This window comes from Artemia franciscana, chromosome 8, assembly GCF_032884065.1.
Source record: "Artemia franciscana chromosome 8, ASM3288406v1, whole genome shotgun sequence".
NCBI classification, from domain to species: Eukaryota; Metazoa; Arthropoda; class Branchiopoda; order Anostraca; family Artemiidae; genus Artemia; species Artemia franciscana.
In genome coordinates, this window is record NC_088870.1 from 8,154,507 (window position 1) to 8,173,284 (window position 18,778).

Genomic DNA, 18,778 nt, shown 5'->3' on the forward strand with positions numbered 1-18,778 from the left:
CTTCAGCTTAAAGATTGAGATGTTAAGGAGGAGGAAATTCCCTTCGTACACTTAATAATTTCTGTTCGTTTTGAGTTTTAATGTCGCTCCTTACTTTTAGCTGAAAAAAAACTTGATTTTTTTTTCATTCAATTTTCATCAGGATCGTACCCTTTTCTTAGGGGGGAAAGGGGTTTTGATTTTTATTTCTCAATGTTTTGTAACTAATTACAATGATGAGAAATTGAAAGATTTTACATATTTGGAATCAGTGGAAACAACAGATTTTCTTGTTCCATACGTTGTAATCGGATCAGTTCCTATTTACATGGGTAGTTCATAACTTATGAATTACTGTGTTTAAGAAATTATGTACTCTGGACTACTTGATAAAATGTATGAAAGCTTTGATAAAAATTGGGTGGAACCTAAGATATATCAACACTGGCACCACCTTACACTCTTGTAAGTTACCCATAACCTTCGGGGCTACCATTTTATATAAGTTGCAATAAGTTATATTAAAACTTGTGCATTAGAATTAGAATTAGTTGTATTAGAAATAAAAACTATAAGAAATTAGCACGATCTTCTGAGAAAGAAGTTGTATTAAAACTAGTGTCTTAGAATTAGAATTACTTGTATTATTTGAAGTCAGCACCATTTTCTGATAAATAAGTTGTATTAAAACTAGTTTATTAGAATTCGAATTAGTTGTACTAGAATTTGAAATAATTAGAAATTAGCACCATATTCTAAGAAATAAGTTGTATTAAAGCTTGTGTATTAAAATCAGAAATAGTTGTATTAGAATTATAAACTATTGGATATTAGCACAATTTTCTGAAAAATAATTTGCATTAAAACTAGTATATTAGAATTAGTTGTATTTGAGGTATAAATTATTAGAAATTAGCACCATTTTCTGAGAAATAATTTGTTTTCAAACTAGTTTATAAGAATTGGAATTTGTGTATTAGAATTAGTTGCGGTAGAATTAGAAGTTATTAGAAATTAGCAATATTTACTGAGAAATAAGTTGTATTAGAACTAGTGTATTCGAATTAGTTGTATTAGAATTAGAAATTATTAAAAATTAGCATCCTTTCTGGGAAATATGCATTATCAAAACTAGTGTATTAGAATTAGAATCAGTTGTAATAGAATTTGAAATAATTAGAAATTAGCACCATATTCTAAGAAATAAGTTGTATTAAAGCTAGTGTATTAAAATCAGAAATAGCTGTATTAGAATTATAAACTATTGGAAATTAGCACAATTTTCTGAAAAATAATTTGCATTAAAACTAGTATAGTAGAATTAGTTGTATTTGAGGTATAAATTATTAGAAATTAGCACCATTTTCTGAGAAATAATTTGTTTTCAAACTGGTTTATAAGAATTGGAATTAGTGTATTAGAATTAGTTGTGGTAGAATTAGAAGTTATTAGAAATTAGCAATATTTTCTGGGAAATAAGTTGTATTAGAACTAGTGTATTCGAATTAGTTGTATTAGAATTAGAAATTATTAAAAATTAGCATCCTTTCTGAGAAATATGCTTTATCAAAACTAGTGTATTAGAATTAGAATCAGTTGTAATAGAATTTGAAATAATTAGAAATTAGCACCATATTCTAAGAAATAAGTTGTATTAAAGCTAGTGTATTAAAATCAGAAATAGCTGTATTAGAATTATAAACTATTGGAAATTAGCACAATTTTCTGAAAAAGAATTTGCATTAAAACTAGTATAGTAGAATTAGTTGTATTTGAGGTATAAATTATTAGAAATTAGCACCATTTTCTGAGAAATAATTTGTTTTCAAACTGGTTTATAAGAATTGGAATTAGTGTATTAGAATTAGTTGTGGTAGAATTAGAAGTTATTAGAAATTAGCAATATTTTCTGAGAAATAAGTTGTACTAGAACTAGTGTATTCGAATTAGTTATATTAGAATTAGAAATTATTAAAAATTAGCATCTTTTCTGAGAAATATGCTTTATCAAAACTAGTGTATTAGAATTAGAATCAGTTGTAATAGAATTTGAAATAATTAGAAATTAGCACCATATTCTAAGAAATAAGTTGTATTAAAGCTAGTGTATTAAAATCAGAAATAGTTGTATTAGAATTATGAACTATTGGAAATTAGCACAATTTTCTGAAAAATAATTTGCATTAAAAAGAGTATATTAGAATTAGTTGTATTTGAGGTATAAATTATTAGAAATTAGCACCATTTTCTGAGAAATAATTTGTTTTCAAACTAGTTTATAAGAATTGGAATTTGTGTATTAGAATTAGTTGCGGTAGAATTAGAAGTTATTAGAAATTAGCAATATTTACTGAGAAATAAGTTGTATTAGAACTAGTGTATTCGAATTAGTTGTATTAGAATTAGAAATTAAAAAAAATTAGCATCCTTTCTGAGAAATATACTTTATCAAAACTAGTGTATTAGAATTAGAATCAGTTGTAATAGAATTTGAAATAATTAGAAATTAGCACCATATTCTAAGAAATAAGTTGTATTAAAGCTTGTGTATTAAAATCAGAAATAGTTGTATTAGAATTATGAACTATTGGAAATTAGCACAATTTTCTGAAAAATAATTTGCATTAAAAATAGTATATTAGAATTAGTTGTATTTGAGGTATAAATTATTAGAAATTAGCACCATTAGACATTAGGTATAGAAGTTATTAGAAATTAACAATATTTTCTGAGAAATAAGTTAAATTAGAACTAGTGTATTCGAATTAGTTGTATTAGAATTAGAAATTATTAGAAATTAGTACCATTTTCTGAGAAATATATTGTATTAAAACCAGTGTATTAGAATTAGTTGTATTCCAATTAGAAATTAGTAGACTAGAAATTACTATCATTTTCTTAAAAATAATTTCTTAGATTTTCATTTCACTCTCCTACTTAGTTTTCTCAGGCTCTAACTTATCCAATTGCAGCTTCCGACAGCTCCTTTTGTCTTTGAGATCGTAACTGTATATCTTGGAGAAGCTCCAAGCCCCTGAGTTTGAGTGATTGCTTACCTGTGTGTTTTTTTTTTATTTGTTTTCTCACTCCAGATTAGCCCTGAAACCCAAATTCTGTAAAACATTAGTAAATAAAGACTTACTAACAATATATGGCGAGATATATGCAGCAAAAAGTGAAAAAAATCCTATATTGATGAATATGAAAATTTTATTGTGAAGCACCAAATCCTATCTATTTAATTTTGTTGCCTAGTATGTCTTTTTCCTTCGGAATGTTACTTGAGTTTAAGTGTTACTAAAAACTGCTATTTACTGGTGTAAATTACTGAAACTTGATGCTTAAATAAATACTAACTATTGGAGGTGACATAACAATCACTGGAATTTGTTAACCTACATAGTGGCATAACTTGCAATTGTTTTAAAATAAATTCTTGAATTGTGTTTAAAAACTAATCATCACTAGTCAATAAACAAGCTTCATAAATCTAAAAAAAAACTTAAAAAAAATCATAAGCTTGCAAATTTCACAAACTAAGTACACAAACTTATGACAAAAAAACTAAATAAATAAAAATATCGAATTATTTGTCGGCCTAGAATATACATCTTTGAGTATGTTCTTCCCCTTATAGTACTTTGCAATAATTGACTATGTGTGTAAACTCTAGGGAAAACCCGCTTACAAGAAAATCAGTTTTATTTTTGTTGCATATATACCCCAATGGCGTGAAATTGAGCAACTAAGAACCACTGATTTTGAGCGCACGCGTACTGCAAACGCGCAAGGTTTGTTCAAAGGGTCGTGAATTTGAAATGTTTTTTAGTTTAGCCAAAATCAATATTGTTCGTAAATTAGTAATACAGTAAAATCTGTACGGCAATGGATGAAATATTTGACTGACGGGGAGGCTCTTTTCTTTGTATATGAGCATTTTCGAAACTTAGTTTTGTTAAGTCTTCCCTGTTTTGTCCATGACTGAAGGATCGAGTGGAAATCCCTGATTCTACAGGGAAGTATTCTTAGGGGTGGGTGGATAAAGTGACTTCAAATTTATATATATGGTGGGAGAGGTGGGAGGCTTAAAAAATGTTCCGTTAATTTTTACAAAAGAGTGTGCACTATATATCATTTCTGTGTTGTGTTGTGTTGTGTCGTCCAATACTCTTTACTAATAGGTAAATTATGCATTCCTTGAATTGTACTCACTTCACACGTTCTTTTCAAAATCTTGCTTTGAAACTTTATTTCTCTCTAATTATGCAGAATAATGTTTTGCAAATGGAAATGATTTGTCGTTTAACGTTGAATCTGACAAGAGAAATGCATGGAAAGGATTTGGAATGTAAAATTGAAATCAATTCGACTAATAAGTACAATGACAATGCAAGCAAACATTCAGGAAGCTCTTTGACTTTGGATGTCCAATGTGAGTTTCTTTTATTTATTTTTATATTAGACATCTATAAAAATGTAAAATGGAACCGAGGCAGGTGACTGGTCCCAAGATCATTTTGTGATTGCTCACACATGAGAGGTCTATATGCCTCGAAGACTGGATTTTTCAGTAACGAATTTTGAAAATCAGCGAATATTCGAAAGATAAAAATTTAAATACAAAATAAATGCAAGAAATGTCTTGGGTATGATATTAAAAAGCCAACAATTTACTTCAGATAATAATTAAACCGTAATTAAGATATATTTTGTAATTTGAAGCTATTGCTGTCGACAACTTTGTACTATTTTACTTTTTAAAGTTGATTTTAGACCTTTACTGTGTGAGTTTCTTTTAAACATTTTTGGACTAGACATTTAAGTAAAGGTAAAAATAAAACTTAAAAGGAACTACATTAAAACTCAAACAGCCAGAAATTTTTCCGCATATCAAAGGTTCTCCCCCCCCTCAATACCTTGCTCTTTACGCTAAAGTTTGACTGTTTTTCCCAATTTTTAAGGGACGACTGCTGAAACACAGGGGAAGAACAAGGTTTTAAGGAGGGGATGTCTTTCATATACGAAATAATTTCTGCTTGTTTTGAATTTTAATGTTGCTTTTTACTTTTGGTTAAAAATAATACTTTTTTTTATTTAAACCAGTATAAGAATGATATATGCATAAAAGACCGAACAGAAAGGTTAGAAACAACAGACATAAAACACACAAAATAAATAACATAGACAGTCTGCCTGATGTCAGGGGCTCATACGAATTTTACGATATAGGTACCAAAAACTTGAAAGGGGACAAATTAAGCAGCAACTGGATAACTATTATCGTATGACAAAGAGAACAATGAGTAGATAGAAAGAAGAAATTAAACATTAGAAGACAATGGCCACCGAATTACACGGCACGTTGCCACTGACATAACAAGACAGGTTATACAAAAACGAAGGTATCCTTTAATATGGCCCATTACTGTGGATATTGAACAGCCTAACCACAAACAAAAGTATCCAAAACATGCTGTAATATACACAAAAAGGGACTTCAGCTTACAACTTCAGCTACGACTTCACATTAGCAATTACATAGCCAAGAATGCAAGACAAATATAGTCATCTCGTGATTTGGCAAAAATAATAATTGTCAAGTGAGATTTCGTTAAAATAATCACAAGGTAACTTGCAACTGTGTGGAGCAACCCCGTTTGACTGACTCTGCAAATAGCTCTAGGTGATGAAAAGTACTTAATAATGGAATCGGGATGGACAAGAGGAAAGAAGAGGTGATGACAAGTCACTCTGTACTGAGCGTAATTGTTTGAGAAATTATGAGTACAAAAAGATTTGAAAGAAAACAAGGTATTTTGATCCAATTTCTACAATTATTTTAAACATGGTGTAATGAACTTAAAATACTAGTACTAGCAACTCACTGCAGCCCCAAGTCGCATGAGGTCAACACAGCTACGTATGCCCCTCCTCCGTCCCAATTGACTCAGAGTCTCTCTCTTTACATCCTACCAAGAACAACTTATTTAACTTAAGAGGTAATGGTGAGCAAACCTAATACCACATCGCTCCCCTCTTAAAACACCTTAAAATACTATCCGTTTCATACATTTTTGTAAGTAATTGGATGCTCTGCCCTAATTTTGAACTATACTAAAAGTTTTATATTGATAACTGTTTTCTTGAATTTTGAACAGTGCGAAACCCTACCAAAAGTTATTTCTAATGTCTCCAAAATTGTCTCACGAGTAACCATTCGGTTGAGTAGCTTAAAAGTGTGAAAAAATCCTTTGTAGAATCTAGTTCAGTTCAATTATATTTCAATTTGTATCTTTTCAATTTGTATCTTTTCAATTTGTATTTAAATTGAATTTGTATCCAGTTTAATTTTATATTTATTCAAAGTAGGCTTTCTTTACTACTGCTACTGTCAACTCTTGGCAGCACCATGTGACATACGGTGAACACAGCTGCACACGCCCTTCTTCCATCCCAATTAATTTTAAGCTTTGCTCTTTACCCTTCTTATAATTTTCCGATTTCTTTTTGGTCCTTCTTTGCGATCTCTTACCGTCCCATCTGGCGACGATCTGCTTTTTTTAACCCAAGATGGACGGTCTAAAAGAATAATCTTTGGGAATTTGTCACCCTTTATCAGTAACACCAGCTGTAGCCATCCCAACCGTTTTTCATTACAAACGTAAAAAAAGAGAATAGAACCGCAGTTTTTTTCTTTTTGGCAGCTTGTCGTTAGACCTACAGTCAGACAAACAGGTGCTTAAGACTATCTGTAGACATTTATCCTGGAAAAATGCTACAACATAATTAACCGCTGCTATTACCATAAATCTAAATTTTCTAATCTTGGTTTACACAAATGTCTTCTAATTCTTCTAAAAATTTTACAACTATGAAAAAAATATGGGTCGTGGCTGTTCTACTCTTTATATTTTCGCTCTATTTACTGTATTTACCAATAAATACTATCCAAGTGAGTGAAGCTATCCACTTCTCCGATTTTCTCGTTACCAAATATTGCCCCTTAACCTTAATTTATTCCAGTCTAAGTGAACTGTGTCTTTTTGATAATTTTTTAACCTATTCTTGTGCCCTGATCTCTCAAATCCGTTAGTCATCTATGAAAGTATTTTGGAGTGTAAAGTGTAGTGAGCAATTGGTTTTAATTATGCCCTTCAAAATATTTAAAGTTCAATTTGTGTTTTGGGGCTTAGGCTAGACTAAAGAATAAAAGCAAAGTGATCATAACAAAAACATACAATACTTACATTTCTTTTGTGGTCTTTTCTCCTTCCTCGTGATATTGTTTGACCTAAAGACATTTTATGTGTGATAAATAATCCGTATTGTACATAATTATCGTTATTTTATTTCCCACCTCACTAATGGATTTCTCCTTAGTCTCTGCCTAGTGAATTTCCTTCCATAATAATTAACGATGACATTCTCATAATAGACGCCCCGAAGGTAGAGCTGAAACTTGGCCGTAATTTGGAGAATAGTATAGTACCTCAAGGTGGAGATGCATATTTTGAGTGCCACTTTGACAGTAATCCTCAGCCAAAGAAGATCATTTGGAGAAAAGAAGTAAGTGTTGATGGAATCGAAAACCATATAGGTTAAGAATTTGACTTAAAACTTTACGTAGCCTTCCATAGATTTTTTGATAAATCTTTTTCTGGACTTTCTGCCCAGTTTTTTTTTGTGATGGGTTGTAAATAAAACCATGATAATGATTATGAATAAAAGATTATCCGATCCATTAAAACCATTTACAGGTTTTTTATTTGTTATTTTTCTAATAGTTTTAATTAAATTACCATCAATTTTATGCCTAAAGCACAGTTTATCTATTAAATTTCCTCAATTACAGTGGTTATCTAACAAAACCGCTCGTGCAAAATCGTGCAATGGCATTAGATTGGATTGGATAAAGCTTTGCCTACGCTTGGACTGGATTGGATAAAGCTCCATCCAAGTGATGTCATTGGATTTCTTGACTTTTAGAAAGCAAAATCTTCTGATCGGATGGCAGTAGAACGCTTATAATGAATTAGCTTGCAGCTCTACACCTATAATAGAAATTGAGGAGCCCCTCACTTTTCAAGGTCATTCCCTAAGACACTCTTGAGGATCAATAAACTCTGAACAAACTCAAACAAGGCAATTCTAATGGTTTACTTGAAGACAAATGAGATCTGAACGAAATCGGTAATGGCGATTTACTAAGGTGCTTTTGAGAAATAAAAAGTTCTGAATAACACCAAACAAGGTGGTTCTACCTTTCTTGATGTAATGATCTAAAATGATCGCAAAGCATTTTTCGATGATTTATGAAATTTTTAACTGGTGTATAATTTGGACTGGGGAGTTCTAGGGATGAGTAATGACGTGCTAGTCAACTGAACTAACAAATCGATGCGAATCAGTTGTTGTTAGAGATACTTCAGATAAACTGAGTAAATGCGTTTGGGTCAAGATGTAAAATTTTCATACAATAAACAAAAGACGGAAAATATTTTCTCATTATATCTTCAAGTATTCTTTGAGAAGAATCAAAAATTTTTCCAAAATCACAAGATTCTGCAAGATTTGTTTGTTTCTCAAATCCATCCATTCCTAAATCTTCACACTTTCACTGCTGACTACAGACTAATTAAAATTCTTTCTACTTCAGGAATATTCCTAGAGGAAAGGTAACCTACGAAAAATATCTAACAAGAAAAACGTTTTTAATTTATAAATATTTTTATTACATAATAACAACAATATATCACTCATTTTCACTTACTGATTCTTACAATACTTACAAAATAATTTCATTATTTTGATGTATGTATTGCTGTCAAAAGTTTTTTATAGTATCGGTCTATTCTGTCACCATTAGAACAGGCCCTCGTTAGAACAGCCTACAGACTTTTAAAAAGGACGAACCTGACATTCGTTCCCGACTGAGTAAGAAATCGAGCCTTATTTCTCCAATCGGTCTTTACCCGTTCTCCATACTTTCATGCGCAAATTACTTCATATAAAGCATCAGAAACGCCTGTATTTTCGTCAAAAGATTTGGCCAAATCTTTTACAAAGACTATAACACATAACGCTTTGTACCCTTTAACCGATTGACTTAAAACTATTCACTAATTCATTATAGTTTCGTTACGTGTTTTCTTGTGTAAATAAGGAAAAAAAATGCTTTTCTTGGGTTCCACAATTTTTTTTTCTCTTGCAAAATAAAACAAATATGTGATACGCCCTTTAATTTCTGGCACAGTTTTATATTAGCCAAATTAGCTAGTCTTTAGAGTTACATTAACATGCATTTGTCTTGATATCAATACTTTTTCTCGTTGCGGAGAAAGGAAGGACAAATCCAAGGTAGGGGTGGGGCAATTTTATTATTTTTTTCTTTTTTAAAGGAAAATACCGAAAATGGAATTTTAAATGAATATACCAGATTACCATTAAAACACCAAAAAACAGTAAAAATTATGGGCCTCCTTCTCTCTTTCTATCTCTCTTCTTGCTTCTATTATTATTATTTTCAACATAATTTCAGGGTAAAATGTTGAGTCCACACGCCGGGTATGCCTATTTGATAAGTGGTATTACTTTGGTTCTTCAACGAGTTAATCGCCAAGCTGTTGGTAGTTATTCATGCTTTGTTAAAAATGATATCGGCTCTACCGAAAGTCCAGCTGTTCAGCTCAAAATTAAAAGTAAGTGTAAATAAATCATATTTATAAAGACATTTAATGAGGAAAAAGAACAATAGAGGAATAAAAAATTAAAACAATGATAAACAATTTTGCAGTGTTTTTTTTATAATTTGTATTAGAAACTCATTTAATGAGCACTGTCAATGAATAATGCTGAAAATAAATGCAAAACACCAATTAAATTTAAAGTCACCTGTAAAGTCACCTATTAAACAAGTATAGATAAAAACACTTTTTTACCACTTGGACCTGTCTCAGGTCTATTCAAGCATGAAAACCAGGATTTTTTAGGATTTTTCACTTGGTTATTTCAAAATTTTGAATTTTCCAAGACGCAACCACCTTTTGGTTACCAATGGCCTATTGTAACATAAAATAAAATGGGCGAATAATTTATGAAATTTGACAATAAATTTGACCCATAAAAATTCCCAAAGACAACTACACCTCTAAAAAGGAGTACCACCTTCTTTATCTGTTTGTTGCCATGGGTTGTTAGCTGATCTTTTTGCGGGTTTTCCAACCTCAATTCTACTTTTTAATTTGCCCTTCCCCCACCACTGCTGCAAAATTCCTCATTGGCATAAAAAGCTTTTTAAAATAATTGAAGAATTTGCGGCTTTTTTATAGGTGATTTCCAAGCGGAGTAGCTCCTCTGAGCATTCATGAGTCACTGTGCTCTTGAGCAGGAAGTTTGCTTGAGGGGATTTCCTGAAAAGTTATTGCATAGACGGTGCCCTTTGACTATCCGGATATTATCCCTTTTGCCCTACCACCCTGCTGACAAATCATCGGCATTGGCTCTTTCAAAATCATAGATACCGCAAAAAAGGAAGGACCAACTTAACATGCAATTTTGTAAGCAAACTTGATCTTTTGTGCACCCCCCCCCCAAGTTTCGGTTATATAGGTAGAAATTTACATTAAAAATAATATTAATAATATTGGCGCTAACTTTGGTACGGTACTTCAAATCAGTACCATCAAATCAGTACCATTTTGTTTTATTGGAACAAACAATACAAAAGTTTGAATATGACAGTAGAAGAAACGAAAAATAAATAATGTGCACTTCGAAAAAACTTGTTATAAAGAACAAAAAGCTCTCCACTTTACCCACTCAACTTAACACCTAATATCAGGGATTACTATTTACCATTAAACTCGGTACTTATTCCAGTAATATCCACCGCAAAGAGAGAGGCGTCTCGGCTACTTTCATACATGTAAAACAAATAAACATAAAAATATCTAGTTATTTATTATGTAATGCTTTGAGATTACTATTAAAATTCCTTTTTAAAAGCACCCATCATTTGTTGGCACCTCAGTTTCTCAGGCACCACATTCAATGCTCTAGTAGTGGTTGTACCAGTTGAGAGATCATATTGTACGATAGGCGTAGTTAGAATATCTAAAGAGAAGTACTTGACTGTTTTCGTCTTTCCCATCTGTCTACTTCAGACAGGACAAGAAAAAAAAAGATATTTAGAAAGCAGTCACGAAGAAAACGAAAAACAAAAGTAAGACAAGCAGACAAATAACTATCCTTTAGGGATAAACCGAGCGGATTTGATGAAGTTAACCTGAAAACTATGATTTCATCTCCCTCAAGGTTTTTAAATTATAATTAGATGTTTATTGCCATATTAAAGATGTTAGAGATTTTTTTTGATGTTTAGGCAGCAGTATAGTGCTGCCTAAGTAAAGAGCGATATGGGCCCAAAGTATTTTTTTTTTGGTTTTAGACCAGGGTACTTTGTATCGAAAGAGTTGTCGTAAAAACGCTGAAAAGGGCTAATTGATTGAGAATTGAAAGAGCTAGTCCCCTTTGAATAATAGCGATTAGAGGGCCACTAAGCCTTCTCCCACGCTCAACACTTCCCCAAACGCATTCAATCAAAATTTGGAGATAGACATTTTGTTCAACGCAGATGAAAGATCTGGAAATTATATTTTTGAGGATGACAACCCCCACACACCCCTCAGCGCATAGGTTGCAAGTTATACCCCGACGGCATATAAGGTTTTCTATGCAAAAGGGTGGTCATATAAACTCCAGAGGGAGCTCACCCCTTCCTGACATCCTCTTTTCCAAAAACGCATTCAACTGAAATTGTGAGATAGCCACTTTGTTACCAATGGTCCAAAAATCATATAAAATTTCTTTAGGCTGGACACAATCCTACAGAGCCATTGGCAAGGGTTGTAGGCTTTGCCTGGAGCATATAAGGTTTTTATGGAACGGATAATCGTATATAAACTTTGGATTGGATGGAGCTCATTTCATTAGAAGTTGGAAGCTTTAGTGCCCTTTTGAACAATTAAAAGTAAATAGTGGGCAATCCTCCGCCAAAAGTAAATGGGTTTGGCTCCTCCGCCAAACCCATCATTCCCCAAGACATATTCGATCGAAATTCAATGGGAACTATTTTGTTCAGCCTTGTGGAAAGGTCCATTAACAATATTTTCGGGGATGTCTACCTCTCCACTGTCCCCAGAACCACTACCAGCACCGCTACTACAACACTACTCCATATATAGTATTAAGGGAAATTTGAACTATATCAAAACATGCTATGTGCATGCCCATTGTCAAAATAGTATATCGAAAGAATTGATCTGGGTATTAAGTTCCAGAGAGTACTTTAAGGGAAGGATTATCTCACCAAAAGGCAATATTTGTACACAGTTGCTAATTCAACTGTTACTGCGACATTGAGTATTAAGTTGAGTATTATTATTTAATTTCAATTAAAAATTATTTTATAATTTTTATAATTGAAATTAATTTAAATAATTAAAAATAATTAAATTGAAAATGATTTATAATTTAAATAATTAAAAACATATTTTATTAATTTTATAATTTAGCTGAGTGTTATTTATTAATACTCAATTATTTGAGCATTAAGTTGGATCTTCCAGAGAATACTTTAAGGGAAGGATTATCTCACCAAAAGGCAATATTTGCACCCAGCTGCTAATTTGCTGCTCCCCCACCCTAACTGCGACATTTGCAGCTCCTACTACTACTATTACTTCTATTGCAACCACTTGTAGGGCTAAGAATATTGAGATGAAAAATTTAAAGGAGTATATAAACATAAAGGTTATCAAAAAGACATATCAGCAATGTCATGGTGATGGCTAATTGTATTAAGTTGAAACTTTCAGGACTTAACGAGAGGGATGTTCTGCTAACCAACAGGCAATAGGTTAATGCTACTGCTGCTAGAAGTACTACTGCTATTCCATGCTATTACTAGTAATATCAATATTACTGCTACAACTACTATTACGACTATGTCCAAGGGTATGAAGGTGAAACTTTCAAGAAATTTTGAAGGGGGAAGAGGAAGTGAATTAGAACAAGTCTTCTGTATGCAAGTTGTCAAAAGGGTGTAACAGCAATGCCCTAGGAACAGTTTGGTGTGCGAAGCTGAAACTAGCAGGGGTGGCTGTGAGAGACGTTGAACTAACCAAAAGAAAATATCTGCATCCTACTGCTACTGCATCTACTCATACTACTGGTACTATTACTATTATTACTACTTCTATTACTACTACCACCACTAAAGTTTAGGCTATTACAATTAATTTTGCTGCTACTACTCTTACTACTGCTATTAAAACTAAGGATATTAACAATAATAATAATTTATTGACACCCTCTGTACAAAAAATGCATTATAGAGGAGTTGATGAGAAAAAAGAAAAAAGAAAAGCAAAGAAAACACTCATGTAACAACACAAAAAGAGATAAACATGAACTATAGGTCGAACACTATTGATATATATTTAGTTCAGAATGCACGCAATAGGAAAATCAACAATTCTGTCGCAACGATCTCGGAATTTGGTGGCGAGGATATCCATTTTTTCACATATTTCAAACACTCCATAGCGCCTAGAAATGCAGCTGTTTCGTATCCAAATGGGTATACATAGAAAATATTTGCAAAACCGAAATAATGCTGAACGGATCTGTTTACGCTGACTTTGAGAAAATAATCGCCACACTGGTATTAGGAAAAATACTTGCGGTGCAAAAAGTGAATTATATAGCCGACCCAGTGTTCGTTTATCAAATTGGCCTTTTACCCTAGCAAGCAACCCATAGGATTTTCTCAGTTTATCCTTCAGTGAATTTTTAATAAGTGTTCTAGTAGCTTTAATAGAGCTCCCAAATGGGAGACCAAGATACTTGAGTGAAGAAGATGCAAATACAGTAATAGGGCCAACTTGAATAGCCGAATTTGGGGATTGTTGGGAACCCGAACCAAAGACAAGAAATTCTGTTTTAGAAGTGGCAACTGAAAGTCCGATTCCGTTCAAGGCAGTGCAAACACTATCTACAGCCTTCTGTAATCCTTGGAGATCATCAGACAGAAGAAGCATATCATCCGCATATGACAAATGACTTGCATCTACATACGGCTCAATTAGATATGGCGGTAAATGGTGAGTAGCCGAACGAATAGCACTATTAAAAATCACAGGGCTTAGCACTGGTCCACTGAACCTTGTTTTACTTCACGACGAACATTAATACGGTTACTCACATGGCCTCCTACTCGCACTCGAATTGAGGCTTTTTGATACCATGTCCACAAACATGCACAAATGAAAGGCTCCACACCACTTCTTAGTAGAGATAAACTCCCTTGGGAATGTAGAATCTTATCAAAGGCTTTAGATATGTCAATAGCACAAACGTAAAGATTCCTTTTCGAATGCTTATGACGTTCAAAAATCGCAAGAAAAGCTGCGTGGGCATTTTGGACACCAAGACCTTCACGAAACCCAAACTGTTGGTCCCCGTTGTCAAACTTATGACTAATTTCTCTATATAATATTTTTTCAAATAATTTTCCTGAAACTGAGCACACTGTAATTATGAATCACAAGATTTTGGATCTTTATTTTTCTTTAGGACACACGCTACTATACCTTCACACAATGCAACCGGTACATATTGTTGAGCAACCAATGCCTGAAACAATATTGCAAGGTGTTCAAATAGTTTAGGGGTTCCGTGAATCAAATGTTTGGGCTGAAGGCCATCAGACCCTCGTGCTTTTCTACTCTTCAGAAACCGAATCAGAGCCTCAATTCGTGATGGAGTGATTGTAACCAGATTACGAGTGTGGTCAAATTTTGAAAGATGGTTTTCTAGGATTTCTCGAAACCTAATATCCAATCGTGGGGGATCATCAGAAAGTAAAGAAGAAAAATATTTTTCCCATGACAATATATTAATTGGGTTAGGCTGTGAAGAAGGCGAAGAAATAAATTTAGATAAATATTTCCAAAGCTGTTGGGGATTATTACGGATATCATTTGATAGGCTAGAAACTTGCCTCTGCTTCCATCGGTGGATAGCCTGCCTATATTCAACCTTAGTAGACTTAACAATACGAAAAACATATCCGGTCCTGGGGCGATCATAGTCAACCCAAATTCTGAACCAAAGCTTATGGCGGTGTTTAGCTTTTTGCAACTCCTCATCTTGACTCCATCCTTTCTTTCGGGTCCCAGCACGAATGATTGTACAAGGTACCGCGGAAGCAGAAGAAACTTTCAGCGAATGCACGATTTCTGCTAGGTAAAAATCTAAATCAAAATTATTACCTTTTCTATTTGTTGATAATAGGTGGAACGGCATTTTAATTTTAGAAAGCATAAAATCAAGACTACGTTGGTAAACCAGGATATTTATACGATCCTATTGGCTTCTCACAAACCACTTAGGCGTTCGATTATTCAATTGAAAAGGCAGATCTATATGAAACTTAAAACTCAGGTGGTCACTTATTAATATATCACTAGAAACTTCAACAATTGCGCGCTGTAATTCAGGAAGATTTGTTAAAACGAAATCTAAGTCAGAATTAGATCCAGAATTATGAACATAAGAAAAAGGTATTGACTTTATGATTGCCGAAACACCACTTGGGAGTGATGGTAGTAACATTTGCGAAAAAGGGGCAGAATCATCTTTAAGATCTGTGTTAAAGTCACCGCAAATTAGGAGTGGCTTAGTAGCTGCCGTAATTTTTTGAAGTGCCTTAGACAAAGATGCTCATGCTGATGCATATTTACGACTGGACGCCTCATTTCGGTAATTTGTGGGCATATAGACACAAACTAAAACAAGGTATCCAAGGTCAACTGACACGTAAAAATCAGAGGATTCAAAGTAACTACTATTGAACTTTTTACGAACTGCTATTATGAGACCACCAGACGCACGACCTAATGTTGCCTTAGCAGGAACCACAAAAAACTTGTGTTCTGTGGATACCTCCAGAATTGATACATTATCAGCATTTAGAAGATGTTCAGTAAAGCACACAATATCATAAGTATAAAGCAAGTGCTCAAGAGACCTTAATTTTTCGCGGGCACCGTTGATATTCTGGTAAAATATAGACACTATACTACTCATCAATTAGGTTTCATTGATCACGAACAAATGTCACATTTCTTCTCGCTGGCTCCTGGACTGAAATATGGAAGACAAGAGTAATAACTCCTGTCCTTCCTCCCACAGTTAGCGCACTTGATGGTTTGCGCCAAGCACACCCAATCACGGATACTATGATTTCCTGCACACTTGCTGCACTTGATTGGGCCGGTACATTCACGTGCTAAGTGACCAAAACCTTCGCAGTTATGGCACTGTTTAGGATTTTCAATAGGCATGGTAACTCGAAACAAACGGTCTATTTTGACACCGTACTTAATTGCCAGGTCCAAAGCTTCTTTTGATCTGAATTTCAGCTGAACCACTCGACAGTTTCCAAAACGTCTAGCACTTATAACACTATCAACAAGGCCTGGGATTTGAGAAACGTCGAATTCAGTATCCATTTTAACAATGCCAAGATGTTCTGATTTAATGACTTTAGCGCGAATTTTCAGTGAACTAGGTATCGCTGCGACAGCTGCTACAGCGGACTCTTCATCTGACATATGCACGACAAGCCTATCCCTGCGAGGTGTAATGTGTTTTCCTTGTCCGCACACCCGAGCTTTTGAATAAATTCACGTTGTTTCGTAGGAATCTGCACGTTTAATCCTTCGGGAATGTTCATCAATACTAGAGGGGTAGTTTCGGGATGACGGGTTGGCGCTGGGGGCCAGGCTACTGATTTTGGATTTGGGCTGTAGTCTCCTGTTTTTCCACCGGAAAGTTCTACACTTTTACGCAATCATTAAAGCGCGAAGCTACGATCGTACTTGGGTCGTTAGGAATGGAAGGTACATCAGATGGGTCTACAATCACGAAAAGTGACAATTGGATACCACGCTCTACACGACTACTGATCAAATCGAAAAAATCGCTCAAAAAAGTAGCAACAGGATGCGTACCTCTGCGTTTATCAAGGACGTCAAGGTCCAAAGCAGTTTTGCACACTTCTATCGTCTGTTTGATCGCCTCTTTCCCAAAAAACTTTGCAGCTATTTTTATCACTGTGTCTTTGTCCTTCGCTATTTGTCGCTGTAAAAAGTTCAGCACAGGGCACACGTAAATAGAATCCATCATTGCGTAACCAAATAACTTTAAACTCTGATGTCGTAACGAAGATCCTGCAGCAAATAGAATCTGTGGGAAGTGCGTATACTCGAATCACCTATCCCCAGCAATTTAAGGATTTAAAAATCCAGCCGGTACTACGGCACTTGACGTTCGATGTCGCTCCCTTTTGCACAATCTATCTCTGACAATAAAAGAAAAACGACTTGGCATACCAAAATTGAATCCGAATTAAACGGAATAACTAAACATTCAAGATACAAAAAAGTATTATGAACTAGGACAATAGACCACAGAACATTTATCCGTATTAAAAGTTCTTTAAATTGTCACTTAATTAAAGTCCAGAGAAGGTTATTCGACCGGTTATATATTGGTGACGTCACACAGTAAATTAAATAGGATCAGGAACTATAATCCTTTGCCAAAGATAATGGAGTCTGACACACCAGGATTAAATCCACTTAAAAAGCTTACTGGTTTGTTAATGGAATATCCAATTTAATACAGCTGTTTTCACTTTGAATTCTGAATCAATATGAGGTAAAAAATCTGGGGATATATATACATATAGATATATAGATATATAGACTGTATGAAACTAATTCGAAACACATTATACCCACACAATTTGTCAGGTGGACGCATCAGAAATGCTTCAAAAACTGTTTGGTTTTTTCAACTTCCCCTTCACCACAGCTTAAAATTAAGCTCAGTACATACTATTAACTGTTTTTGAAGCATTTCTGATGCGTCCACTTGACAAATAGTGTGGGTATAGCGTGTTTCGAATTAGTTTCATACAATCTATATATCTATATATCTATATGTATATATATCCCCAGATCTTTCACCTCAGTATTGATTCAGAGTTCAAAGTGAAAACAGCTGTACTAAATTGGATAGTCCATTAACAAAACAGTAAGCTATTTAAGTGGATTTAATCCTGGTGTGTCAGACTCCATTATCTTTGGCAAAGGATTATAGTTCCTGATCTATTTAATTTACTGTGTGACGTCACCAATATATAACCGGTCGAATAACCTTCTCTGGACTTTAATTAGGTGACAACTTAAAGAACTTTTAATACGGATAAATGTTCTGTGGTCTATTGTCCTAGTTCATAATACTTATTTATATCTTGAAGAGCCAAGAGCTCATATGGTTTGAGCTGTAGCAAAATTCTAAGAATCAATAGATTGATTTAAAAGGAAAATAGTTTCATCCCAATTTCTCCGCTCTAAGCGTTTTCCAAGATTTCCGGTTTCCCTCTCCAGTTCACCCCAGTTTCAACAGATCTGATCGGGATTTGAAGTAAGAACTCTGAGGCATGAGTTCCTTCTAAATATCAAGTTTCATTAAGATCCGATCACCCGCTCTTAAGTTAAAAATACCTCAGTTTTTATAATTTTTCCAAATTAACACCCCCCAGCTCCCCCAAAGAGAACGGATCTGTTCCAATTATGTCAATCACGTATGTATAACTTGTGCTTATTCTTCCTATCAAGTTTCATCTCGATCTCTCCACTCTTAAGCGTGTTCCAAGATTTCTGGTTTC

General features: G+C 33.8%; 1 protein-coding gene across 4 annotated transcripts in view; it reads left to right on the forward strand.

Annotated features, from left to right (window-relative positions):
* Positions 1–18,778, forward strand: part of LOC136029935 (hemicentin-1-like) — a 173,523-nt gene that overhangs the window by 65,122 nt on the left and 89,623 nt on the right. For all 4 annotated transcript variants that reach the window (XM_065708473.1, XM_065708472.1, XM_065708469.1 and 1 more), the window contains 3 exons: positions 4,249–4,411; positions 7,415–7,545; positions 9,518–9,677. In XM_065708473.1, the coding sequence (XP_065564545.1) occupies positions 4,249–4,411; positions 7,415–7,545; positions 9,518–9,677 (454 nt within the window). The remainder of the gene's footprint in view (positions 1–4,248; positions 4,412–7,414; positions 7,546–9,517; positions 9,678–18,778) is intronic.